General features: G+C 40.2%; 3 protein-coding genes across 5 annotated transcripts in view; 2 read left to right on the forward strand and 1 right to left on the reverse strand.

Moving 5' to 3' along the window:
• Positions 1 to 1,660: 1,660 nt before the first annotated feature.
• On the reverse strand, positions 1,661 to 20,118 carry kiaa0753 (KIAA0753 ortholog). 3 transcript variants are annotated; one of them, XM_068318294.1, is made up of 18 exons: positions 19,713 to 20,118; positions 19,148 to 19,426; positions 18,783 to 19,029; positions 18,502 to 18,611; positions 18,346 to 18,408; positions 17,752 to 17,814; positions 16,754 to 16,931; positions 15,042 to 15,238; positions 14,772 to 14,893; positions 13,733 to 13,888; positions 12,892 to 12,981; positions 10,221 to 10,308; positions 9,123 to 9,194; positions 8,782 to 8,952; positions 8,467 to 8,548; positions 8,147 to 8,267; positions 3,971 to 4,207; positions 1,661 to 2,536 (listed from the first exon to the last, which is right to left on the reverse strand). In XM_068318294.1, the coding sequence occupies exons 1-18, from the start codon at positions 19,848 to 19,850 to the stop codon at positions 2,389 to 2,391; spliced, it is 2,562 nt and encodes an 853-aa protein (XP_068174395.1). In that variant the 5' UTR covers positions 19,851 to 20,118; the 3' UTR covers positions 1,661 to 2,388. The 3 variants fall into 3 exon arrangements, with proteins under 3 accessions (XP_068174395.1, XP_068174394.1, XP_068174393.1); XM_068318293.1 differs by having other exon boundaries at positions 9,123 to 9,191; positions 17,752 to 17,973; XM_068318292.1 differs by having other exon boundaries at positions 17,752 to 17,973.
• A 268-nt stretch (positions 20,119 to 20,386) lies between these two features.
• Positions 20,387 to 23,892, forward strand: txndc17 (thioredoxin domain containing 17). The gene is made up of 4 exons (XM_068317633.1): positions 20,387 to 20,642; positions 20,840 to 20,921; positions 21,641 to 21,716; positions 21,922 to 23,892. The coding sequence occupies exons 1-4, from the start codon at positions 20,498 to 20,500 to the stop codon at positions 21,988 to 21,990; spliced, it is 372 nt and encodes a 123-aa protein (XP_068173734.1). The 5' UTR covers positions 20,387 to 20,497; the 3' UTR covers positions 21,991 to 23,892.
• A 960-nt stretch (positions 23,893 to 24,852) lies between these two features.
• Positions 24,853 to 25,924, forward strand: part of nxn (nucleoredoxin) — a 47,107-nt gene continuing 46,035 nt past the window's right edge. Inside the window, exon 1 of the mRNA XM_068318045.1 lies at positions 24,853 to 25,364. Within this exon, the coding sequence (XP_068174146.1) occupies positions 25,056 to 25,364 (309 nt within the window). The 5' untranslated portion in view covers positions 24,853 to 25,055. The remainder of the gene's footprint in view (positions 25,365 to 25,924) is intronic.

Here is a 25,924-nt window from a genome sequence, read left to right on the forward strand (position 1 = left end):
GTCCCATTGATGTTTAGTGATACTTGTCTTTAGCCTTCAAATGAGGGACAAATATTTAGCCTTGGACTCCATCCCAACAACTTCATTTAACAGCATAGAAGTAAATGTGTTAATATTAACTTGTCTGTATGTATGACCCCACCCCACCCCCCACCCCTGTTGCGCAAATTTCTCCACTGTGGGACTATTAAAGGTTTATCTTATGTTATTTAACTGAGGTGGAGGGGATCACACTGTCTGTGCCATTTATGCACAAGGCACTTCACATGTTAATGCCGTGTGCTCTCCTTATCCAAATGTTAACACACAACCCATGCAGTGAACATGCTTGCAGTAAATCAGCCATTTGCCACACACACACACGCACGCACGCACGCACGCACGCAAGCACACACACACACACACACACACACACACACACACACACAAAAACCTATCTATAGCAGTGACACTGGCCTGCAATGGACATAAGTCAGAGCTCTGGGATTTCTTTACTCTGAAATCACCTCAGTTCCAGATTCCTGCTGTGAGGTTGACAGTTAATCTTTTCCGGTCCATAATCCATCAAAGATAGTTTAGCTGCTTGTCTCAGACAAGAACTTCATAACTAGCAGATGGTTCTGAGATCATTCATCATCCCAGCAAAGCGAAGCTGCAAATGAATTATTGTCCAGACTTCTCGCTGTTAGAGGCATTTTATGAGATCCTGGATATGAGACCAGACAGGACCTGATATAGAAGTGCTGCAAATGCAGCTGCTGGTTTGAATGTACACAGCACTCAGTTAAGATCAGCTGTGGTCTGAAGTCATCAAACTGTCATCTCTTCCTGGGAACAGCAAATTAAAGCAACTGATTATTGTGTCAGGCCAAAATGTTTTTAAAGTGACCCAAATGTCGCAAAGCATCACAATGAATCTGTAGTTTGTCTTCTCAAAGAGCCTTGATCATATTGTACATATTGCATCCTCTCCAGTTTTGGCATTGTGGTCCTACAATTAGTCAACACTAGCTGATGGCAAGGTCGAACCTATGACCTTCACAGGTTACAAAAGACTATCAATTGCATTGGTGTATGTTAATGCTTGGAATAAAGAAATGCAAATGAGGGAGAAAATGATTTTTTTTTTTTTACATTTCACTGTCTTCTGGATCGCTGACGAGTCATACGATCAAAGACTATATGGTATCGAACGCAGCTTTGTCTGTAAAGGTCTCTTGGTATAACTGTTGGAAATTTTTGAAATACGTAACTGGAAAAGTAATTAGATGGTAGCTCTGAGAAGTGTGTTTTGGATCTCATACTCTCCAGTGTACCTTGGTTCTTTATGCCAGCGTAAGGACTTCCCCTCTCAGTCTGATTCCGCTGATTTATATTTGACCTTGCCCAAAAGAAGAATTGTGCAGAGGCTTAGCATGTCAGAAAACCGCACGTATTCAGACATCCACGCAAAGCCCAGCCTGAGCGAAGATGTCAATTCAATGTGAGCTAATTCCTGCCCTCACTGTTATGGCCTTGACCCACTCTCCCTTGCAGCATACAGTCTGCATGGATTTCATGTTGGAACTCAATGTTTTAGTCTGAGGCTCATGTCCTAATCTGACAAATGATTTGTTTTTAATTTATTGAAAATTCACACTTTCACGATTATTATGCATGATTCAGTTTATTCATTATACACACAAGCAGCCAAGTAAAAAAGAAAAATGGGCAAATTAATAAAAGTAATAACAAGGAATACTTAAGTGATCTAAGATCAATTTCAAGTCTAAAAATAGAGGTAATTACTGCATCTTTACTCCTTCTCTCCACAGTGGCCATAATTTACTGGACAACACAATCACTACTGAGAGGAAATAGAGCATTCTGCTGCCTCTAGCCCATTTATTTAGAAACTGCAGAGGAAATAATGTCACAATAGTTTAAACGCTCAATGTCCTAGGATTCCTCCAATTTTTTTGCTGGACAACGTATGCAATCAATTTATTTCCACACTCAAATGTGAAAAAAGAAAGTGTGAGTAATCCTCAGGAGATCCAAAGGGGAGTGCGGTCATCTTATAATCCTCTAATGTTGCACAGTAATGGTCTCTCCAAGATTAACCAACTAATTAACTAAACTAAGTTTCCCAAAGGGCTTCAGTCACAGACACAGATGGAAAGGGATTATGGGCCAATTGCTCCCTGTGCAATAGAGATCTTGTCCTTTGCAGACTCAATTAAAAAAAAAAAAAAATCTAAAATCACATTTAAATTAAGTCACGTCTTGTCACAGCAAAATTAGTGGTGGACAAACATTTTTTAAATAAAATAGAAAGGTAAACATGGTCACCAAATTTCAATAAAGTGTCAGCAACTGCAACATCCATGTACAGTATCCTGTGAAATCCTATCGATTAGGAGAATCTGCAGCAGGAGGCGATTGGATTGGCTGAAGAAACTCTGAGGTGAAGACGGCCTCTGCGTATTCCTCCACGACATCCTGAAACTCCGTTACAACATCATCCAGAGCCTCAGACAGTAATTCTTCGGCCAGGCTGAGGGACAAAAAAAAACATCAACCTAAGAAGAAGAAATGTCCTCTTCCTTTTCTGAACATTATCTTCACAAACTTAGGTAAAGTGATTAGAGCAGCTTTTATCTAACCAGCATATCTACTGAACTTCAGAGGTAACATTAATAAATTCATGTGTGTCTTGCCTTGAAAGTATAAAATGAAGGAAAATAAGCCAAAAGGCTGGGGAGCCACTCGTCAGTGTTTTCATCATTAGCTGGGTCAACACAGTCACAGAGGCAGGGGATAAGGGAAAGAGTTGTACACTCTTGCATCAGCCTTATTGGGTCCTGTACACATCGAGTCATTACAGAGTCGGCTCAACAGAACAACCCGAGTAATTGAGTGTTCTTGAACAACCTGAACCTTATGCATGCAAGCCAGCTTTGCTCCTACCTAGAGAGGTGAAAGACAGTCGACAGCGGAAACGGCCATTAGCAAGTATTAGGAACACGAAGGTGCCAAAAGGCATGCAAGTGCCACTGACTGGCTATCTAATGTTCCATTTATAATAAAATCCCATCTCAATGCTGATGGTGTTACCACTCATTGAGCAGCTTCAAACCAGGCTTAAAATAACTTAGTTTGTACATTTTCTGTGTTTTTGCTTTGCTGAAGTTTGAATGGCGCATTGCTATTTTGCTATCAGTCTGTTAGAAGACAGAAATGAAAATGAGATCTTTCAGAGTTTGCCTCAACAGCAACACCGGGCCACTCATTACCATCTCATCACACAGCCATGGAGTAGCCGGGGGTGTACATGTGTTCTCTCTCCAAAAACATAGAGATGATTGGATGACTTCTCAACAACTTCATCTGACCAAAACTTTGGACCCCATCCCCTGAAATTGCCTCAATTGATCCTGGACTGGTAATGAGCCACAGACAGAAGCAGTCACCTCATGTTTGGACATAAAAAAAACCCTCTGAATTTCTGAAAGTCTTTTTTTGTTCATAATCTAAAACATATCTGTTGTACAGAGGGAAAGCAGCTGCTTTAAATACCATTCCATATCACACACATGAATTCAGAATGCTCATAAAAATAAGATTCTTCTGCTTTCTGCAGCACAGCGACTTAAATATTCTGTTAAAAGTGCAAATTTATGAGTGGGAGAGAATACCAAAGATGCGTTTTACCTCTGTGTGATGCTCTCAGAGCAAGGACTTTAGATTGCACATAATATCTGTCAAAAGTATCCATGGACAAGAGTTGGGAGTGTAAAGTAAAAATTCTGATTTCTGTGTGTCTCTAAAAGCCAAAACTGTTATAATAAATCAGAAATAATTTATACAACTTCAGAGACACAAAACAAATAGTGGCTTTATTATAAGCACTGCTATCACTACAGCTTTTCCAATTGTAATAAAGCTGTTATAACAGTTTTGTATTCCACCTTCACTGTTAATGACTCACCTGTCAACGACGGCCCAGGGATGGAAGCCGCCGACCGCCTCTTGAGCCACAACGCGCACGTAGGCCTCATAGTCCTCCCGGTACCTCCGTATGCTTTGCAGCATGCTGACGGGAACAGAGACGACAGTCCCCCTGTTTCTCTCCCCGAAGCTTGGGAACCCTTCGCTGCTGCATGTAGGTTGCTGTTTATTTTGGGTAGCCTCCTCTGTCAGGCTGCTCTCAGAGAGGAGACTGTGTCTGAGGAAGCAAAAGGAGATGTTCATACACAGCAGGGATTCCTCACCCTGACTGATGAGACTACATGCAGGGAAACGTGTTTATTGATGAGATAGCTAGGAGGGAGTACAGCATTGTGATTGACTGAAGATATTTGCTGTTCCCTATATGAAGAGATGTCAGAGCGTAGGCCAGCTATATCATCTGCCCCTTTCTCAGAGGGAGTCGGGGCTCAGCTGCACATCGCTAGGGCCTGGCTTTATAATCCCCTGTTTGGACAAATCAGCCTGGCTGCTACGACAACGGTCTCTGTGCTATATTTAGTGTTGCAGCAGTTCCCAAAGTAAAGCACTATTATTATGCTCCTCAGCCTCAGCTGAACTTGTTTCTGTTTTGACTGTGGGGCCATGAGTACCAGAAGATTTAACTCTGTGTCTAAAATGGATGTATCTCTTTTCGAATGAGCAACTGAGGACCGATACCACAAAAAACGACAAAGCAGCAAACTGCAGAGTCATTTCTTATTTTTGAAGTCAGATTACAACCATGCTTACTGCGTTGTATTCAAAAACAAAGAACCCTGTAACTGTATTCCAACCCTGTGTCAACCAAATCGCCTCCAAAAGCCACACTGATGTCACCATATGAATGTGAAAAGTTGTAAATGCATTACTTTTGCTGTTCTCCAGCCCTCACAACCTTTAACCCCTCCACCTTCACACCCACATAGGTACAAGTAACACTGCACAAGACACACTAAAACTGGTAAAGAGCAGGGAAAACTGTAATAAGTGTAAAGCGGAGCACTGAAGCCAAACCAGATAAAGACAGATGCGTCTCAGAAATCATAGCGGGTGAATCAAGTTAAAGACACTGTGGCTCTGCTGGGGTTTTGAGAACAGCTGTAAAAGATCATTGCCATACAGAACAGTAAAGCTGAGTAGTTCAGTAAAAAAAGTGTATTATTTCGTACAGAGGGTGTGAGCAACGGAACATCAACCACTTGACCTGAGAGCATGACTGCAGCAAAGGGATAAAAATGAGAGGGAAGGTTATGAAAAGAAATTCTCCCTCTGCTGACTTAGTGATCGTTTGCTCGCTCACATGCAAGCAAAGAGAGAGCTAAAGAACTCTATCCCACACACTATAAGGTACAGTGATTAAAAGCTTTCTTCCAATTGGCCAGACTGTTCCTACAAGTCATGACATGAATAAAACAATGACTCATCTCAGCAGAAGAGCCTGAGCACCTGAATACAAAAAAATCTGTCACTGTTTGACAAATCGGCGGCATCCTTCCAGTCCTCTTACCCCTCTCTGCATCTCATTCCTGCACCTTAAGAAAGAAATGGACTGAAGACACTCAAAACAAACAGGGTGCCTACTAGTCACGCAGCTACGTCACCGTTTATTCAGTAGTGTTTTTAAATGTGTGTGTGGTGCATCATTGCATGTGAGACCCTAGTCGAGTGGGAAAACACTGACGTGTCCCTGGGCTGGGAAATGTGTGTCATACACAACAAATCAGGGTTAGGGTTAGACAGCATACTGGATGGAATCAGCATGAATTTGGGCCCCAAACACCCTGATTTAAACCTCTCTATTCTCCTGTACCCTACAGAGATAGAGAACACAACACAAACCTCAATTGAGGTTATTTTCCTCTATAGGGACTGATGCCTACTCAGCTGCTTGGTTGCTGTAAAAGCAAGAGGAGCACAAGAGTTTATCAGCTCCATCAATCATACTCCAGTCTGTCTTGTCATATTTACCTGTTTCCTGAAGCCCAGTATTTACCTTCTGCTGCGGACTGCACACAAGAATTAATTATGTGAACAGCTGGCAGGTACACAAATATGTAGTCTGAATATTGATCATTACAATAAAATGTTTACTGTAATCATTTAGAGAACGGCTCCCCCCGACAGAGGTCAGTGTGGCCACTGGTTTATCTTTGGCCACAAAGAGGGGTATTAATTCACACACACACACACACACACACACACGCACGCACGCACGCACGCACACACACACACACACACAAGCTGCGGAAAAAGATGCTAAAGCTGAAACAAGTTGTTATGCTCTTCTTTTTGTTGCAGTTTTGCCAATAAAACAGGGAATGGAGCTGAATAATTAACTCTTGATTCTCTTCATTATGGGTTGTAAAATGGGTTCTTATTGTGTCCAACATTGTCAAACAGGTAACTGACTTCTCTCTTACATCTAAGGCCAGTTTACAAAAACAACTTATTGGCACCTGAAGAAGTTCTATGAAACAATGTGCCTATTAAGCACATTTCTCTTTCGATCTGCCACCAAATGACTCCCCACTTCCAGGCTGATTGCTTCTTAGGGGACTGCACTGCAGATAAAAAGGCTGTTGCCTGGCTTCATCACAGCTGTATTTGTAGAAAACAAGAAAAGATTTCTTGATGATGCATCTGTGTCAGTGATGTGGCCTTCCATGCCTGATCCAATGGACTCAACCGTTCTACAGATCAAACGCCACCTCTTTGAAAAATGTCATCAAAATGAAATCATGACAATTTGAGTAAACCTGCAAACAACAAATACTTATAACCACACTTTCTTGCGTCTTGTGTCTTTCTAGTGTTCTGTTTTTATGTCATTTTATGTCATGTACAGTATGTTATGCTGTCATGGTGTTATGATGGTTTGTAAAGTCACTACAGGTTTCATTCAGATCACAAAGGATTCACTTTGATTCACTTGTCTTAAAAATCACAATAGCATCAAATAAATACATGACGAGTGCCAATATTTTTTGAAGACACAGTCATCTAGACTGAGGAGAGCGAGGAAGGTGGATAGATTTGTCTTAGTTTTGAGCCACAGGGATTCAGAAAGTGTCAATACAACTGAGCTGTCTCAAATGACTTTCCTCAGTAGGACGTGAGGCTACAGCTGTGTAACGTTAAGGACAAACAGCAGCTCTTCAAAAGAACTCAAGAGTACACATTCTCAAGCACCTGGGTTGCCTTTGCAAACAAAAGATGTTTTACTTGATGAGTGTGATGAGGATGAGTCATAATGGATCTCAGGCAAAGTTTCCACAGGGAGAACTGAACTTGAGGTCCTTTAATTCTGGCTGACTTTCATTTGCTAATGGCGCTGCTTAAATTTGTTAGCAGCAGCGTCCTGCCGGCTTGTCCAAGTCAATAACTTCTAGTCCTTCCACTTTCTTTTCTCTTCCTCCCTAGGTTCTCATTAATTTAAAGAGTCCAAGCCATGGGCAGTGCACGGCCTTTGTCTGGATCTGCTGCCAGAGACAGGAGGAGACTCTGCCCAGGGTTTGGCACCCCCCGAGTGGGCTCTGAGGATGGGTGAGGCCTCTCCTGTGGGAGAGCAGTTATGAAGCAATGACGCATCATCCGGAAAACAAGGCCAACTGTGCATCATTAAACAAACATTATCCACTGTAGTTTTGATCCGAGTTGGAGGTCTTACCACAAAAAAAATAAAAATAAATAATTGAATGACTTCCTCTTGCTCTTAGATTTAAAGTAAAAATTCAAGAAATATAACTGTCGTTAAATATTTTTGTCATAAAAACCGATGCAAACATCCACTTATTAATAATTTTAAATTGACAAAATGAGAGGTCGCTGGCTAACACAATGGAGTAGCTAAGCTAATGCGGAACCCAGTCTGATTTCCTTCAGTAAAACTAGGTTACGATCCCAAATGAATATATTTCCATTGAGGACTTACAGACTTTGTTCTGACAGGGATGGTACTGGGAGTGGTGAGACAAAATGTGGAGGTTTTCTCTTGTTACAGTACTTGTATGTACTGTATATAGAGACCTAAAAAAATGTTTTTCATAATAGGACTTTAATATAAATCAAACCCTTACTCTGACTATAATGAATACAAAAATGGTGTTAGAAGTTAGCAGCAACAAATAAATTATAGATGGTAGATGACATAGCTCACCCAGTCTCCATTGGTTTCTCCAGGAAAATATCCCCTGCAGAATTTAGCCTTTGCTCGGGCCTTGTTAACGTAACTGGATGAGGAGAGACTGGCCTGGTGCCAGTAAGATGGTTCTGGGGTCCTGGGAACACCAGCAAGTAAAGGGAGGAGGGTTTGATAGGGTGGAGCAGGGAACAACAGAGAATTTAGTCAGGATAACAAAGATTCACCCACTCTTTCCATTATGCTGCTATCTCCACCTACAGGAGATATCAGGGAAATTATTTCCCCAAAGACAAAAGAAGATCAACAGCTTTTTTTTTTCTTCTTTTTTTTTTTACCTGCTGCTTCTGGTTGGACCCAGCAAGATGGGTCAGAATAAAAAATAGAAGCAACTCGTCTCCTCACTTCATCCTGATCTCTCTGTTCAGACAGAAAGACAGACACACATTTTGTGCACATACTGAACACATCTGCCTTTAGTGAACCACAAACAGGCTAAAGGTCATGAAACAGACGAGACACAACTTCAATAAACAATACCAAACCAATGCTGTCACAACATCTTGCTAATAATAACACCCTGGTATCCCAGTGACCTTTCAGCTTCCATGCTGACCCACTGCTTGTGGGCCCGTCTGTAGGACAGCTCTCACCTGTATCTCCTCCATACGAAGCAGCATACTCTCCAGGGTGGGGGCTTGCAGCCTACGCTCAGCCATGTCCTCCAGCTGTCTGTCGGCCTCTGCTGCCCAAGCTGCCTTTGCAGTGTCATCCAACAGATCCTCCAGCAGGGCCTCGCTCAATTGCTCAGCACTCTCTGCTGCCTGTGGCGACCAGATCCATAAAAAAAAAAACAACTTGATTCTGATGATCAAGCTTGACTATACATCTAATTAATTACATCATTTGATCATCAATAACACATTCAAACTTTCTTCAACAGCAACGCCAATCCTCTCTCCTGGAAATGATTAGAGGCAGAAGCTAATCTCACCCTCTCAGCAGCCTGCTCAGACAGACGATTCCGAAGGGAGAAGCTGATCCCGTCCCTGGAACCAACAATCTGCTGAAGTCAAAAGATAAAAACAATTCAGTCCCATAGATTTAATGCAGGAATCATGTATTCCTCAGTTTATAAAAATGTGTATGTGTGTGTGTGTGTGTGTGTGTGTGTGTGTGTGTGTGTGTGTGTGTGTGTGTGTGTGTGTGCGCGTACAAAAAAGCAGCTCACAGACGTGCCACAAAATCAAAGTCATTTAAAATGCCACTTTTCTGGTTTTAAAACTAAAAGAAATCAAGAAATAAAATGTGGTAGTCAGTAACAATTGCTTTTTCAGATCAAGCAGAGAAGAAAAAAATATGAAATCATTAATTTCTGGGGAAAGAATTATGGAATCACCCTGTGATTTTTGATTTCCGAAAAGGAACACCTTCGTCAGATTAGATCTGCTCATTAGTCTGCAGTTAAAAAGGAGTGATCACACCTTGGAGAGCTGTTGCAACAAGTGGATTGGCATGAATCACGGCTCCAACATGACAGATATTAGTCGAAATGAAGAAGAAGAATATGAAACTTATCAAACAGAAAATACACAGCAAAGAATTGAGCGACACGTGAAGAAACGAATCAATATTTGTGACTGAACGATAAGAAACCATCTTAAGGAAATGGGATTTAGGGACAGAAAAGCTAAACAAAATCTGTCATTGGCACCTAAACAGAATAAAACAAGCTTACAATGGTATAAGGAAATACATTCATGGGCTGTGGATGACTGGATGAAAGTCATATTCAATTATGAATATGAATTCCGTCATTTTTGTCACACACAGACACACACACACACACACACTGGCCCATCACACTGTCACAGGCCTCCTGTACAAAGCAGATTCCAGGCTCTGACAAGCATGAAAACGAAATACAGGCACCGACTGCACAATTCGGTCAAACATAAGAGCAACGGTTACCTGACAGGGGGCCGAATGCCTGAAGGGGTAGGGGACTGTAAGCAGTGTGACAAACACTTCAAAATACGATGTACTGATTGCTTCAGACTTCTAGATATCAGGAGAAAAAGTTCATTCCTACCTGTGCTTCATCCAGGAGAGGCTGGATCCTCTCTCTGGCCTTCTGCTCGGCTCTCTCAGCCCACTCAGTTGGAGAGTAAACCTCAGACCTGCAATCCCAAAGAAAAACACTTCAAGCTGTCGCAGGAGAAGGCAGCATAGCTTTAACTAAGGATCTGTGCAACCTATTGATTAAACATGACCACCTTCCCTACTGCACATCAGAAATACCATTTGGTTTAGTTCATTGTTATTCTATTAATGTCAAACAGAAACTGTTTGTAGACAAAAGTGAGGGACACACTCGACATGTCAGCGCCTTCAGGACAAGAACTACATTTCTCCTCAGATGTCTCTTTATAAGATCAGTAAACCATTACTAATATTTATGCTGTTTAATATTAATGCTTATGAAAAAATGTGTTTCAAGCTTTTAATGGCTCATTTTTTGCACATTTTAGTTTTTTAAATTAAACTAAATTTAAGTTCTGCCCTTTATAGATTTTTTTTCCCCTTAATTCAAATGTTAAACTTGTTCAGGATGTCTTTTGGTTTCCACATAACTTAATAGCACACAGATTATAACTACTGTACACAACAAAAGACATTTCTATCATATACTCAAACTGTTTGATGCACCAAACTAGTGGATTGACAAATAAATACTGTCATGTAGAAACTTAGACGTACTGAACGGTTTATGCTTACAGAAAAAGCTGATTATGGCAGGACTGAAAGTCAGTCAGTTCTTAACGTCCTGTGGATTTACTTAAACAGCTTTGGACAGTCAGAACACGGTTACGCTGAGTCCTAAACTAAATCCATCCACTGACTGGAAGACGTGGAAAGACCAATTAGGCAAACTGTTATGATAAATACTACTACCCCTAGCAAAAAGTATGGAATCACAAGTCTTGGATGAGCACTCACTCAGACATTTTATTATGTAGAACAAACTCAGACAAAAAGAGTTAAAAAAATAATTAAGTTTTACAAAAATGCAACTCCTTGGTCTTCAGAAACACAAAAAAAAATGAAGAAGAAACATTGTGGTGGTCAGTAAATGTCACTTTTACAGAGCAAGAGCAGAGAAATAAATATGGGATCACTCAATTCTGAGGAAAAAAATATGAAAAACAATAATCAAATAATAATCAAAACACATCACTAGTATTTAGTTGCACCACCTCTCGCTTTTATGACAGCTTTCAGCCTCCGAGGTATGGACTTGATGAGTGACAAACAGTATTCTTCATCAATCTGGTGCCAACTGTCTTTGATTGTAGTTGCCAGATCATCCTTGCAGCCTTGCTGTGGACCAATTTTTTTAATTTCCACAACAGGCTTTCAATTGGGTTGAGATCTGGGTTATTTGCAGGACATGACATTGACTGGATGTGTCTTTCTCCAAAGAATGCTTTCACAGTTTTTGCTCTGTGGCATGATGCATTGTCATCTTGGAAAATGATTTCATCATCCCCAAGCATTTTTTCAATTGAAGGGACAAGAAAGCTGTCCAAAATGTCAATGTAAACTTGTACATTTATTGAAGATTTAACCACAGCCATCTCCACAGCGCCTTTGCCTGACATGCAGCCACATATTATCAAGGGCTGCGGGAAACAAAAGTTCCAGCATCATCATCTTGTCCAATGCAGATTGATGATGGTTTTCCTTTTAGCTGTCCTCTATGAAAATTCCATTTCCTTGCGATTTTGCACAGTTCTGTCATACATTGACTCCAGTTTCCTCCCATTCTTCATTTGTCTTGTTGTACATTTTCTGTTTTCAAGACATATGGCCTTTAGTTGTTTGTCTTGACGCTCAGATGTCTTCCTTGTTCTACCAGTACGCTTGACTTTAACAACCTTCCCATGCTGTTTGTACTTAGTCCAGATCTTCGATACAGCTGACTGTGAACAGCACACATATTTGGCAACCATACGTGTAGAGTTACCTTCTTCAAGAAGTTTGATAATCCTGTCTTTGGTCTCAAGAGTCATCTCTCTTGTTGCAGCCATGATTCTTGCCAATCCACTTGGTCCAGCAGCTCTCCAAGGTGTTGCAACTGTACTGTTTTTAACTGCTGACTAACAAGCAGATCTAATATGAGGCAGGTCCCCAATTAAGGAAAGGAAACTGACTGGGTGTGTCCTTATTTTCTACTCAAAATGGAGTGATTCCAATTTTTTTCCTCAGAATTGAGTGATTCCGGATTTATTTCCCTGCATTTGCTCTATAAAAGTAACAGGTCTTAAGATTTACTTCATATGGCTCACCCCAAAAAGAAAAAAACTACTGTATAACTGTGTGTGTGTGTGTGTGTGTGCGTGCGTGCGTGCGTGCGTGCGTGTGTGGAAGTGTGTGTTTGTCGTGTTTGCAACCCTGACGTCTAACAATGATGCAATTTCTTCCAATCACAACCTGGACACTTTTGATTTTTAAAATATTTTTAGGTCCATCAATGTTCACTAGCTGACAGCATTTCTGGAGCTAAATTGAATCATTCTCAATAGGGGAATATATGTTCAAACTGAACTGTTTGATCACTGGTATATTTTTCTATGTATGATGGTATTTCTTCTCATAATGTTTCTATACAGCAACTTGGAATTTGGGTACAGATACATCAATATCCAATATGAACTTAACCATGATTTCTGTATAACTGTCATGCGATATTTCTACCTTACCTTAATGCCTGAATTCGTTCAGCCTCCTTTTTACTCAGCTGATTGAGCTCTTGCAGGCGCAGCATTGTCACCTTATCCAGCCATGCTTTCCTGCACCAACCACCAAATTAAGCAAATGACTCATTCAGCATTGCATACATAAGATACATAATCCTCATCTCTAAAATCAGGCTGCTGAACCATGATTAATTGCAAATCGCAATTGTAGTCATTAAGGTTTGATTAAACCAAGACATATATGGAGCCCTCAATCAATGAGGTGCTTGTAAGCACTGCAAACAGGGTCAGCGATTAATCACTCATAAAGAGAAATATCCTAAATCTGGCAAGAGCCTAAATTAATTTATTGGAAAGACTTAAGTTTGAATTAGAATCAAGAGTATTGCCTGTGGCTCTCAGTAAGTGGGGTCTGCCACAGCTGACTAATAGCTCACTGAACACATTAACATTCATTCCTTCAACACTGACGTCAGGCCCTCACCCACCTCATGGAGTCTCTTTCTGAGAGTTTAGGCAAAAACAAACCCAGCAGCTAGTGGTCCTAGTGGTCCTGCTGCTGGGTGTTCCCCCCAAAAATTAGGCAAAGAGGAAATGGTCTGACCACCACATGCAACACCTTTCCTTTATAGGGGTTGTTTCTCCTATCCACCTATTGCCTGTCAGATTAACACAGAAAGTGAAATTAATTCACAATCTGTGCTGCTTCCTAACTGGACAGCTTAAGATCACAGGAGCTCGACTGATTTGGAGTTACACCCCGATGATTTTTGAGCAGCGTAGAATCCATCTGTTGTGCTGTTTATTAGGCTTTTGTTTTTGCTTTAGAGGGAATTGGCTTCACCTTAAAGCTTCATGCTGAGCTTGTTTCTTCCTCTGTGAGTTCAAAGCCGGTTGCTCTGTTGCTACGCCTCCAGCCGCCGCCTGTTTCAGGGGGCTGGTGGAGGGCTTCACCGGGGAGAAGAGACACCGAGGTTCTGGTTCGCTCCTTTGAGGGGATCTATTGAGAACAAACAGCAATAGAAAGAAAGAATAATTATTACAGGTTAAAATGCATCGACAGCTGAGTGGAGAAGAAGGCTGACCTTCAGGTGGAGAGAAATCCAAATGAATGAAAAGAGAACAAGAACACTGGAACTTTTTCAATCTAAAATATTTGTATGTATAACAGCTACTATTCCTTCTTTTCCCTTCAGCCTTTGCTATTTCAAATTGTATGACATCAGATGAATGACAGTTTTGAGTTAACCATTTAACTATTATATGCTCTGATAATACTGTTGAGTATATCAATTTAACAACACCTACAATCATCAAGTGAACTGAAGCCAATGATCAGCATGAAATTACACAATCTGCTCCTGTCCACCCAGAAAATGGGTAATTTATTAGACAATTCTCTGCTAGCACTGCTTGCTTGAATTTTTTTTTATTGTCCTATCTTTAAACATTACTCAGCACATTAATTACATCTGCCAAAGAGGTTGTATTCTCACCTCCTTGGCAGATGTTGTTGACTAGAAAGTACTGTAATTAAATAGTGGATATGGTCAAACAGCTATAGTAAAGATATATCAGGAAAGATTGGTTAACAGCTGAAATTTAATAGTTAAAAGAAAAAAGTTGGGCGTTGATAAATGTATCTACTCTAATGTGTGTCCTCCACACTGAGAATGCATTAGCAGATTCACGCAAGATATAAAAAGTTACCTTGAAATAAGAGATTCAATCATGATAACACTAAGACCAGTTACACAATGGTGTTATTAATCCAGAGTGCACTGTGACTAAATGAGAGTAAAATCACTGGTGAACAATAACAGGTTATGATTTCAGAATCTACAGTGCCATCAGCTGTGCACGGAGGTACGCAAGAGTCTCACCTCTGTGGAGGAGGAGAGTGGGGCGATGTAGGTATCCAGGGCGCAAAGTGGTCTCTTTGAGGGAGCTGGTTCACTCTCAACTGAGAAGACACTGTAGGCTGCTGGAAACCTGCATTCTGTACCTTATTACGGATTAAAATTTAGAATAGAACATGAGAAGACTTTACACGATTGTCACAATATTTAAATCATTACAGAGTAGATTTGGAGAAACCCAAGAGAAAAAATAACATATTAAAATGTGAATCTTTGTGTGAGTCCAGATGACACCTTTGGTGGGGCCCCCATGCTCCTGTCAGAGTGAGGAGCCACTTCTTTTCTGCTGCTGGTGTTAGTCTGTCGTTGCCTCTGCAGCTCATTCAGCTCCCTCTGTTGGGCAAGCCTCTCCAGGCCGGCCATGAGAACCTCTCTTCTGTTCAGATCCTGGTGAGAAGTGGCTTCAGGCTTCTGTGGGGCCATTCTCTTTTCTGTGGTAACAATATAAAAAAAAAATCAAACATGTCATTTATTTTGCTGCCTTAAAAATAAAACACTTAACTGCAAGGCACTCAAATGATGCATGCCTTCGCAAAGCAAATTTAGGAATCCCACCCTGGCATGTCAAGATCTGCTGTACTCTACTTCTGTTTAACTCAACATCTGGCGATACTTCTTATAAAGCCCCTCACTGAAAAAATTTGGGTGAATTTGGATGCAAGAACCATTATCTCCATGTGCCAATAACAGGTAGAATGTAGTGGACTATGTATTAAAAAATGGATCTGCACCATCTATATAATAAGCCTCAAAATGCAATGTCTCTGTGAGATCTCTCTTTCTCTGAGGTTTGGAAGAGCCATTTGTCAGAGCACCGTGTTTGAATCTCTTGTAATCATTGGAGTTTTGGTGAGTTTCTGAACATTCCTGACCTTTAAACAACATGAAAGTTCACAATATTCACATCAACGTTCCATCAAGGTGTCATAATGATGAACAGGCAAGGAGGAACTTGTCAAACTAAAAAATTATGTAATTTCCTTTTGCTACCAGGTGGTCCTATGACTATCTGAGCCTTGACATGTGGATGTCATTAGGGCAGGACTGTATTTAATAAATATGACATTTCTGGACAAATGGAGAGTTAAGTTATACCAAGTCCCTCCTTCATGATGAAACATTAAAATTTATAACGCAACTTCGCCTGATAAGCCTCGCGATGTGATTGCCTGTTCCCCTCCCTACAGCCTACTTTTCCACAAAATGTAATTGAAACAATGTTTTGAATTATTATACTTAAAACCACACACTAAAACAAAGAGCACTGGTCACATTAAATCCACTAACCCTTGTTGGAAGAGGTAACAACAAATTTGACTCTTCTTTATCACTGTCAAAAAAACAAAAAACAATTAGCTAGGCCTGTTGACAACTGACTGAATCCCTTCGGAATGGTAGATGAGTGGTACACAGGCTTTAGTTGGTTTCCAGGGAGATACAGCTAAATCTCGCTGCAGGTGTTTGTGACATCTTTGGTCCAGGATGTCCCTTGGTGCAATAGAAGCCAGCAGGAGATAACTACTTGTGCGACTAACCTGCAGGGGACTGAGGGCCAGAGTCCTGCGCTTCACTTCACTTCTCATTTTTTATATTACTTCTTTATGACTCCCTATCAATTTTCAAACTGGTGAAGCTTTTTAAACACAGTAGGAGCCCCAAAAACAACCACAGACAAACCATTAGGTTGCCTTCAGATGCACGCACACTGAAAGATTCAATCTTCTCCCAAAGGCAAACAAATAATTTACTTGCTGTGCAGTTCTCAAAAGGTTTTGACAGCAAGCACATTACTGCCTCATTTGGGGAATTATGGAGGAAATTGCTTATATAATAAATTTGTTGAGATTGTAAAGACAAAAAAAATGACTCAAAGACACACAAGTACAAAAGGCTTTCCAAAGAAAAGATAAAGGCGTTAAAGTAATCCATGTAAGGGGAACAATCACCAAGAGCTCCTCTTCTGAGATTTAAGGGTTTGCCATATCGTTGAACAGACGACATGCTGGGACCCTTGGGTGCACGAGTTGGTGGCCTGCTGTCCTGAGGAGACCTCCTAGGTGGAGGACATGCTTGGGCCTGCATCTTTTCAACCATCTCTTGTTTACTGAGGGCAGAATCCAAAGTCTAAAATGAATAGCGTGAGAACAAAAGAACATCTCAGGTTATTCCATTAAAGACCAGAAGAATGATAGTACAGTAGTTGAATAAAAAAATTAATAAATAACTTAAAACACATCAGTAATCCAACTTGTTTCAGGTTACTGTAGACCTACTAGTAAATGACAAAGAGACACATGCAAGGCAGTCATTCACTGTGTGGATGAAGTTAATCTAGTTAATGGTAAATTGTGTCTCAACTTTAATCTGAGACAGTTTAACAGTTTGACAGAAAGTGATAAGGAAATTTACTTATACATATACATATATCAAGTCACTTTATTCCTAAAACTTTGTCAATTGTTTGTCCGTCTATGACCTTCAAACCAGAGCAGATACATTTGATCTTCTCTTGATGTGCTCTTCCAGGCCTGTGTTGCATTACATTAACTAAACACAAGTTTCATGATATGTTTGCCTTTAGTTTTGTCCTCTGCCAGTACAACAATGATAAGTTAATGATGATAATGATAACAACAATGATAAGTTAAGCTGACAGAGGTTACTGGGCTCAGGAAGGTCAAGTGCCTGCCGTAAGCCTATAAAACATTCCAATGTTTTAATTTAAAAATATAGTATTTGATATATCCCTCATCTAGAGAGCTGGAACAGAGACAGAAAACAAAAAAATATGTACAGTATAATTGTTTTGAATATTTTTTAAAGATATGTCTTGGCATTTTCACATGAACAGTATGGCAGTGAAAAGGTGGACAAAGACAATGTGTCGAGAGAGTTGGAGGTCTGACATTCCACAAAACCACACACCAAACTTCCTGCTCCTTACCTCCAGTTTCTGCAGGATGTTGAAGACCGTCTCAGATACGGCTGAATCTTCTTCTAGTTCAACCTTTGCAGAACACAAAGAGAGCTGGCGAATCAGCTGGCCCAGCTCTTTACAATATGGGAGCATCTGACCATGAGGCATATCTGATAGTTGGTGGTTAACACCCTGTAAGGCCCTGAGTGCCCCACGATGGGCAGCAGCAAGCCGGTTTACTGTCAGAGACTAAAAGAAAGTCACAAAAATTGAACTGAGAAACAGATAAACTAATCATTTCTGCTCATTAGTTAAGTTTCACAGATCTCCTTTAGCAAAATACAATTTCCTTAAAGAATCATTAAATGTGGTTGAAACAGTGAATCTGCTATTTGATCATAACAATTATAATATACAATCTTAATATTAGTTTACTGCCAGGCACAGAAACAAATAAAATCACTGTAGGTACACCACTCAGCAGTGTTTGGCAAATCAGGCATTTCTGCATTAAAGAACAGGATGATTAATAAAGTCACTTCCCTTAATGCTTGAAGGTTTGTCCATAACAAAGCTTCTCCTTTCACAATAGAATGAAATCTAACAGTGTAACAGACGCACCTTTTTAGTGTTCCACCTCTCCTGCGTTCGTAATGCCTCTATATCCTCTTGTATCTCTTTGACCTTTTAAACAATAATTTTGTAGAACACGATTTATAGATACAGTACATATTCCTGAATTTTGTCTTTGATAACATGTGGAAGAGTTTTAAACACCTGTTGCTGGAGAACATAGATAGTTTGCGCTGAGCGGACTGCCTGCTTCTGTCTACGGATCTCCAACTTGTTTTGCTCCCCAGGATCCAGTGGCTCTTCTGTTTTCTCTCCTGTGGTATAAAAGCTCATTATTTCTCATGATGTTATTGTTAACGTATCTGAAAGACTGACCATTTTGGCAGCTGAACAATCTGAGATAACTCTTTCACACCATGCTGCAACTTTCTACATATAATCAACAGTAAGACATGCGCCTGTAACAAGCTGTCCTTGTGACTTACCTCTGTTTGCCAGATTTTCGATCTTCTGAATATACACTTCAAATTCATTGTACAGTTTTTGGGTCTCTTCACTTAAAGAAGTCGTTTTTCTTTGACCTAGTTTCTGTGGACCAGGGTCTGTAGTTGGGGGTGATGGCCCGATGGGATTCTTCTTGAATGTGAGCGCTGACCGTTTGGCTCCAGGTTCTACTGGGTTCTTTTTTGAATTTGCGACCAAGTTTTTTTTATTTGGTGTGGCTTCAGGCTCCTATAAATTAAAAAAAAAAGTTCCCTTCAGTCACTGACTCAAGGTGGAGAGAATTCAAGTACAATGTGCAAGTACACGATCCATTATTAAGTTAATACAAATGATCTTCATCGGTTACCCTCGGCTGGAGCAGCTCTACAGAGGGATCCTCTGCTTTGGGTGGGGATTTTGTCAGTGATTCAAGGCACCTTCGTCTCATGTCTCGCTTGGCCAGTTGAATCGCAAAATGCAACTTTTCCTCAGAGAGAGCAGTGAAGCTAATGGAGCTCCGGGTGCTCTCCAGGTCCTCATGCTTGTCTGACAACTGCAGCTTCCGCTCGATCACTATGGGGGCTGGCAAGCGTGTACGGGGGGCCCGGATGCTGGCATGGACAAAAACTGCTTCCTTGTCTGAGAGCTGTGGTGAACAAAATATCGATTTTGTCACTTTTATGTGCGACTCAGAACAGACATCATCAGAACAAATATTTATGTCAGTCTTTTCATTTGAACTCACTTTCCAGTTTGTTTTGGCACAATTAATTAAATCCTATACATTAAGTAGCGACAGCTGTACAGTAAAGCTTACCTGCATACTGTTTAATCAAAACTCATATACTCAAAACTCATATAAATTCATATACTGACGAGACTTCTGTATCGTCAGTATATGAATAATAATGCAATATGTCTCTGTTGTTTACCTTAGTTTGGGGCATCACAGGAGTTAAATCCCTGAGGTTCTGAACGTTCTGGTCTGTGCATGAAACCAGCCACCCTCTCCCGTAACCCTGCTGCTGTGCAGAAATCATCGATCCATTCATTAAGGACCGAGCAGCCATAAATAGCGATTTATTTAACCAATGCTAAAACAGTTAGCATACACAAGCTAAACACTATTTTGAAGTGACCATCAGTTACGTCAAGTTAATCCCAACATGGTCAATCCAACCATATCGACTTCGCTTGCAGCTACTTTTGTAATTTGTGAATGAAATATGCATCTGTTATATGCATAGCAATGAAACGTTTATTTAAATATCGACCATAGTTAACTTCTTACAAATTTCTCCATGGCCGTTGTCAATTTTTAGAAACACCGCCATGACAACAACGGAAACCGGAAGCGTTTGTTCATACGGATCGTCAAAGCATTCAAACATCATCGCAACGGTAAAAAAAAATAATATAAAAAAATGTAAAAGGCATAATGCAAAAATGAAATAAAACAATATACTTTAATTACTTTAGTGGTGTAAATTACTTTAGTGATCTAACTTTGCTTTGACACTTTGAATACAAAAAAAAACAAATATCGTCAGACACTGTCACTTTAAGAACTTTTACAGGAAGTAGTACTGTCACTTTTGCGGTTCAGCATTTATACCAGGTCCGCAGCCTGGAGCAGAGTTCGATCTGGTTCTCCTTCTTTTCTGAAGTAGCTCAATAGTTTACTTCTGTGCATTTTGATTTTAACTAAGTCGAAACGATGACCCACTATGAAGCGGTAAATGTGCGTGGATATGACGAATTCTGTCAGGCCGTGTCTGATAGAAAAGGAAAGGATATTTTTGCATATTTTTCCGGGGACAAAGACGCGCAAGGAAACAGCTGGTGCCCAGACTGTGTGAAAGGTAAACTCAGGAATTATCTGTACATTATATACTTGTGCTTTAATTTATTTCGATTTGACTGACGTGTGGTTCTGGGAGCGTAGGTGCACAAATGGTTATGAATTGTTTTGTTTTTAATCTTCGTGATAATTATTTACTTCAAGAACTTTTATATTTTAAATCTGCAATTATTAATAGTTCCTCTTTTTCCCTTCAAGCCGAGCCAGTTGTAAAAGGCGAGATGGCTCATCTTCCTGAAGGATCTGTCTTCATCTACTGTCAAGTTGGAGAAAGAGCTTAGTTAGTATTTCACTCTTTATCCCAGTTTTTATGGAAAAACCATCTTCACACGAAAACACCCAGCTGATCCTACAAAGCAGCAGAACTCATCTTCTTTCTGAAACTGCAACTTCATTGTCTCTAATCAGGGACAAATATTTATGTTCATTAAATAATCCCATGTTGCTTTACTACTCTGTTGTTCAGATAAGGGATAATTTTAAATGTAAATGGATCTCAGTTATATTTAAAGTAACTAACAGTAGTATAAATATGTTAAAGGATTTACCTGAAAGAGTTATATTAACTACAACACAAAGGAATGATAGCCGTGAGAAAACATTTTAATTGCAATCATAGAAATATTTCTTTCAGATCGATTTAATCTTTTTGAAAATATTTGGTATGGTCACTGAAATACGCCTCACATTTTGACCATCTGCATGCAAACAATGAATTTAATGCTACAGTATCTACAGTCATGACAATATACTGACTGATTTAAAAAAACAAAAAACAAATGTCTGCATTTTAAGAGCTATGCACGTGACCAATATATATTTATTTCAGAGACTTATTGTTTATCTGTTAATTATTTAGACCACTAATAAAAAGTAAATTATTTCACATTTATCAACACATTTTTTAATCACATTTTGAAATGAGCTTATGTTCAGAACATTCAGTCTTCTTCAGCCTTTCCACATCTAATCTTAAATGGGGTTTTTTTTATTCTCCAGTTGGAAGGATCATAATAATGAATTCAAGAAGACACTGAAGCTGACTGGAGTTCCTACTCTCCTGCGATATGGCACAGTAAGAATAACATCTATTTGCTTAAGCCTTAAGATGAGTCTTAAAATGTGTTTTACAGAACAATCAGTTGAAATCAGGAAAGAATAAGGACATCTGGTCCTTCTGGTGACATTGAACAAAATATTTTTTATCAGTATTTCTATGGTTGTAGTCTTCTCTGACGTCATTTTACCATTAAAACCATCATGTTTCTAACTTGTTTCAGCTTCAGAAGTTAGTGGAGGAGGAATGCTTCAAGGCAGACCTGGTGAAGATGTTGTTCACCGAAGATTGAGCCTGCACTCTTTTCTCCGGTCATAAAATTTGCTGTTAGACAGAGGAAATTGTTATTTCTCTTCAGTTTCATGAATGTTAATAATTGTGTTAAAGGAACGCCTCTGTGTTTCTATTACTAATCAGCAACTTTGTAAGATGAAAAAGAAAGCACTGAGTTTCATCTGTATCCAGTGAGATCTAGACTGGAATATATGTAAATGAATGCTTATCATACCAATTTTTGTACAATCATTCATTTTTGTTTTATAATTGTAGTTTGATGCATTTCTTCAAAAGTAATATGACTCAATAATACTACTTTATATGAAGAAAATATCTTTCCTGCATATATTTTTGAATGTTTCTTGTTTCCTTGAAGTTGAAGGATCACTTAATATGAAATATTGTACTGAGTAATGACTGTGACAAAGGATGTAAAGGTCAAGTGAAGGGCACTGGCCCATTTCAACAGCTATTTACCCACAAAAGGGGCTTAAATTTATCGCTGCGTTTATCTGCAAATTTAGTTTGGTACTATCATCCTATGGAGATATTCATCTGTATTTTGTTCCTTATTAACCGTTAATGATCATTGAAATGTAATCAGATTCAGAAGCAATGACACATAATAGAAACACCAAAAACATAAGCTTGATTATTTTTTCAGGTGACACAAGTGGGAAGCTTGTAATCAGTGTGTCTCCCATCATCGTGGATGAGCGCAGTGATCCTCCTCCTACTAATCAGTCATAGCAGCATGAGTCCTTGCTGAAGTTGTGGAGGATGTTAATGCTGTAATGCTCTCCTATCGAACCAACCTCACAGGTTTTCCTTAGGGTTTATGTTTGACCTCCAGTTCCATGACAATGCCCGTTCCCGGTTATGTTGCCCTGTCCATGGCTTTTGCAGATGTAATTCTCTTCCTGACCTTTATGACATTTTATTATTTCACATCCAGGCCTTCAGTGATGTTCTCCTTAGTCAAATGTGAGTAAATACATCCCATAATACTGTATGCGGCTCCCACCGCTGTCACCAATGTAGCGTTCAGGACTGAGGCATTTATAACTTCTCTCAAATGGGACAAAAACCATCACTTCTGAAGAGGCGTCCCCCTTAATCCTTTTATTGTCACTGGCACAGGAGAACCCACCCATGTTGCACTCACGGTAGATCCGCTGGCTCTCCAGAGCGGCCAGCTCATCCATCTTGTTCGGCAGTGAGTTGACGTTGCCCATGACCGCAGAGGGAAGCGATGGTTTGAATCGCCTTCGGTTGTCTGCCTGCCTAGCCTTTAGCTTAGCTCCAGCCTAACGTCTCTTCAGTTCAGCCGGTATGTCATGTCTCTGTCCGTGTTTCGTGTTTCTAAGAGCCAGTAACTCCTCTCTAGAATGAGTGACAGGGATGGTTCTCGGTTGTACGGCTGTCATATCCATGTGATATACCTAAAAAGTAGTAAAAGTAGTGAAAACTTACAAAAAACATGCAAAATAAAAGACTATGCTGCAGAGCGTATGGAGTGGCTGCCATCACCTACGGTGCTCAACTGTTGAAACGGCTCATTTAAACACAAAATTGATTCTCCTTTTTTCAAGAACACCCCGTTAGTTAGAATAGGTTAGCTCGTTTAGGTTAGCTAGAACAGGTTAGCTCATTCAGGGATGGTACCCTTGTCTCACAAGCGCTTCTCTTCAAATGTGCGTCTGTATAGCGTCTGCATAGCCCCGCCTTCTCAGAGTGAGCATCCAATCACAGGACACATACATGCCAGGTGGACGTGAGGCCTGCTAGAAGGCCTTACAGTCGCCAACTTGTGATCTGATTCGCTATTGCATCTGTCCATTAACTCTACTGTATGTTCCCGTTCACTCACAGTGCAGGGACACCTGCATTCTAGATTATGAAGGGCATTGGCAGATTTTATTCATCCTAGCAACACAAGCTAGCTGAATTCTGATTGGATAAAACCCCTGTAACTAAAAAATACACTGACCCCGTGTTAGCCCATGTCATATTATATCCAAATATATATATATATATATATATATATATATATATATATATATATATACACACAGGTATATGCATTTAAGGAAAATGCATTAAAATATTATTAACCTGTATCATTAATGTTATGATTTCTGGTTATGTTAGACCAGCAGAGAGGGCCTTGCTGGCTCTGGCCGCCCACCACTGGTTAGCTTCAAGAAGGGATTATCAGTACAAAAATGTATTTGTAGACTCAATACTTCTCAAACATCTGTCAAGTGTGAACAAACCTGGTACAGTATGCTGAGAATGATCACAAACACTGTGGATCCTGCCCTATATAGAAGAATAAACTCAATTTTAAAATAGAAAGAAGGCTTTTTTCAAAGGGAGCCAAAAATAAATGGTGCGTTACTTAATCCCTAGGGGACTGGAAGTGTTTCCATTCATTTCCTTTGGACCTTATCGACATCCCTTCAGTCATCCCGGGTGTTTTACACGATGAACACGAGGTGGCAGCACATTAATGTGAATAGATTTGTGTCGTAATTATTATTAAATGCGCTGATTTTTTCATTTAGCGTCGTCTAAGTGAAGCTTTTGAAACAAACGAACTCAAAGCATTTCATAAATAAAACGTAAAAGTTTTTTTTTTTTAAAAAATCAATCGTTTCTTTAAATCTGACCTTGAGAATAAAAATCACGTGAAGTCAGACATTAAAAATAATTGAGCGGCATTTGTTATATTGAAAGCATTTAAATCCACAGACAACGCGTGGGTGTTTAAAATGATCAGATATGATGAAAGTGGAACCTTTTGCTTTGGGTGGAGGTGGTGGAGGTGGTGGAGGTGGGGGGGGGGCACCGTTGTTGCAGTCAGTGCGATTTAAGCGGAGCGCATTCCTGCACAGCGCTCACACCGGAGGGCGAGTCGAGGTGAAACGTGGAGCGTGAACGCCTCACCGGGGCTGGAGCCGAACGGAACCCTCAAACCGGAGGTGCTGGAAGTGCCGGGTGCCGCCTGAACGCAAGCGCGTACATGAACAGCCGCCTCGGCTGAGCGTAACGTTGTGTGTTCGAGGACCGTATGCCGCGATGTCGGAGTTTCTGCTGAGTCTACTCGGGGAGCGGCTCGTCAACAGCGAGAAAGCCGAGGTGGACGTGCAGTCGCTGGGTGCCAAGCTCTCCCTGGTCGGGCTGTTTTTCGGATGCAGCCTGAACGCGCCGTGCAAGCAGTTCAACGGCAGCCTGTGCGAGTTTTACAGCAGGTTCAGAAAGACGTCGGAACACAAGGATAAATTAGAAATCGTCTTCATCTCGTCTGATCAGGACCAGAAACATTGGCAAGACTTTTTGCAGGAGATGCCATGGCCTGCGTTACCGTTCAAAGACAGACATAAAAAGGTAAGACCGACTGATGATGGTGGGGTTTTTTTTTCTCCACTGTGTTCTGTGGCTGTAACGCACCTGGAAACCCCCCGAGGTCCATGAGTCTGTGGCTGTCAGTTCACTGATGGACATGTTTGAATTTGAGGCACTAGTTTGTTTAATTAAAACTATTTCTCTTTTTGTAGCCTCTGACTTACTCACTAGATTTGCTCTGTTCTTATGGTTATCTGTGTTTAAACCAAACACATGTTGGATAATGTGCTCGAGAACAAATTTAATCAAACCAGTGTTGTTGTTTTTTTTAAAAAGACCTTTTTAATTAAGAAGGAGGTGTGATAAATATAATTTTTGTTAGAAGGTTATTTCATAATTTTTAATTCAGACTTTCAACAAGTTAGTGACAGGAGAGTAAGAAAAGACTTTAGTTAGTAAAGCTTATTGTCCTGTTCACACACCTATAATGTGATGCAGGCTTTGGTACCAATAGGCTGCCTAGTGAGGGCCTTTTATTCTTACCATTATCTCATTTCCAGGTTTTCTGATGATGTCAACAGTGTAGTTACAGCGACGATTTC

The sequence above is a fragment of the Antennarius striatus genome, chromosome 6 (genome assembly GCF_040054535.1).
Source record: "Antennarius striatus isolate MH-2024 chromosome 6, ASM4005453v1, whole genome shotgun sequence".
NCBI classification, from domain to species: Eukaryota; Metazoa; Chordata; class Actinopteri; order Lophiiformes; family Antennariidae; genus Antennarius; species Antennarius striatus.

Excerpts from the sequence above, each read along its gene's own strand:
- txndc17 (XM_068317633.1), top strand. The coding sequence starts at position 20,498 with ATGACCCACTATGAAGCGGTAAATGTGCGTGGATATGACGAATTCTGT. Across the intron at positions 20,643-20,839 it reads GTGCCCAGACTGTGTGAAAG|CCGAGCCAGTTGTAAAAGGC; the intron begins GTAAACTCAGGA and ends TTTCCCTTCAAG. Across the intron at positions 20,922-21,640 it reads CAAGTTGGAGAAAGAGCTTA|TTGGAAGGATCATAATAATG; the intron begins GTTAGTATTTCA and ends TTTATTCTCCAG.
- kiaa0753 (XM_068318292.1), bottom strand. The coding sequence starts at position 19,850 with ATGGCTGCTCGGTCCTTAATGAATGGATCGATGATTTCTGCACAGCAG. Across the intron at positions 19,427-19,712 it reads CTGTGATGCCCCAAACTAAG|CTCTCAGACAAGGAAGCAGT; the intron begins GTAAACAACAGA and ends TGTTCACCACAG. Across the intron at positions 17,974-18,345 it reads AGAGGTGGAACACTAAAAAG|TCTCTGACAGTAAACCGGCT; the intron begins GTGCGTCTGTTA and ends ACTTTCTTTTAG.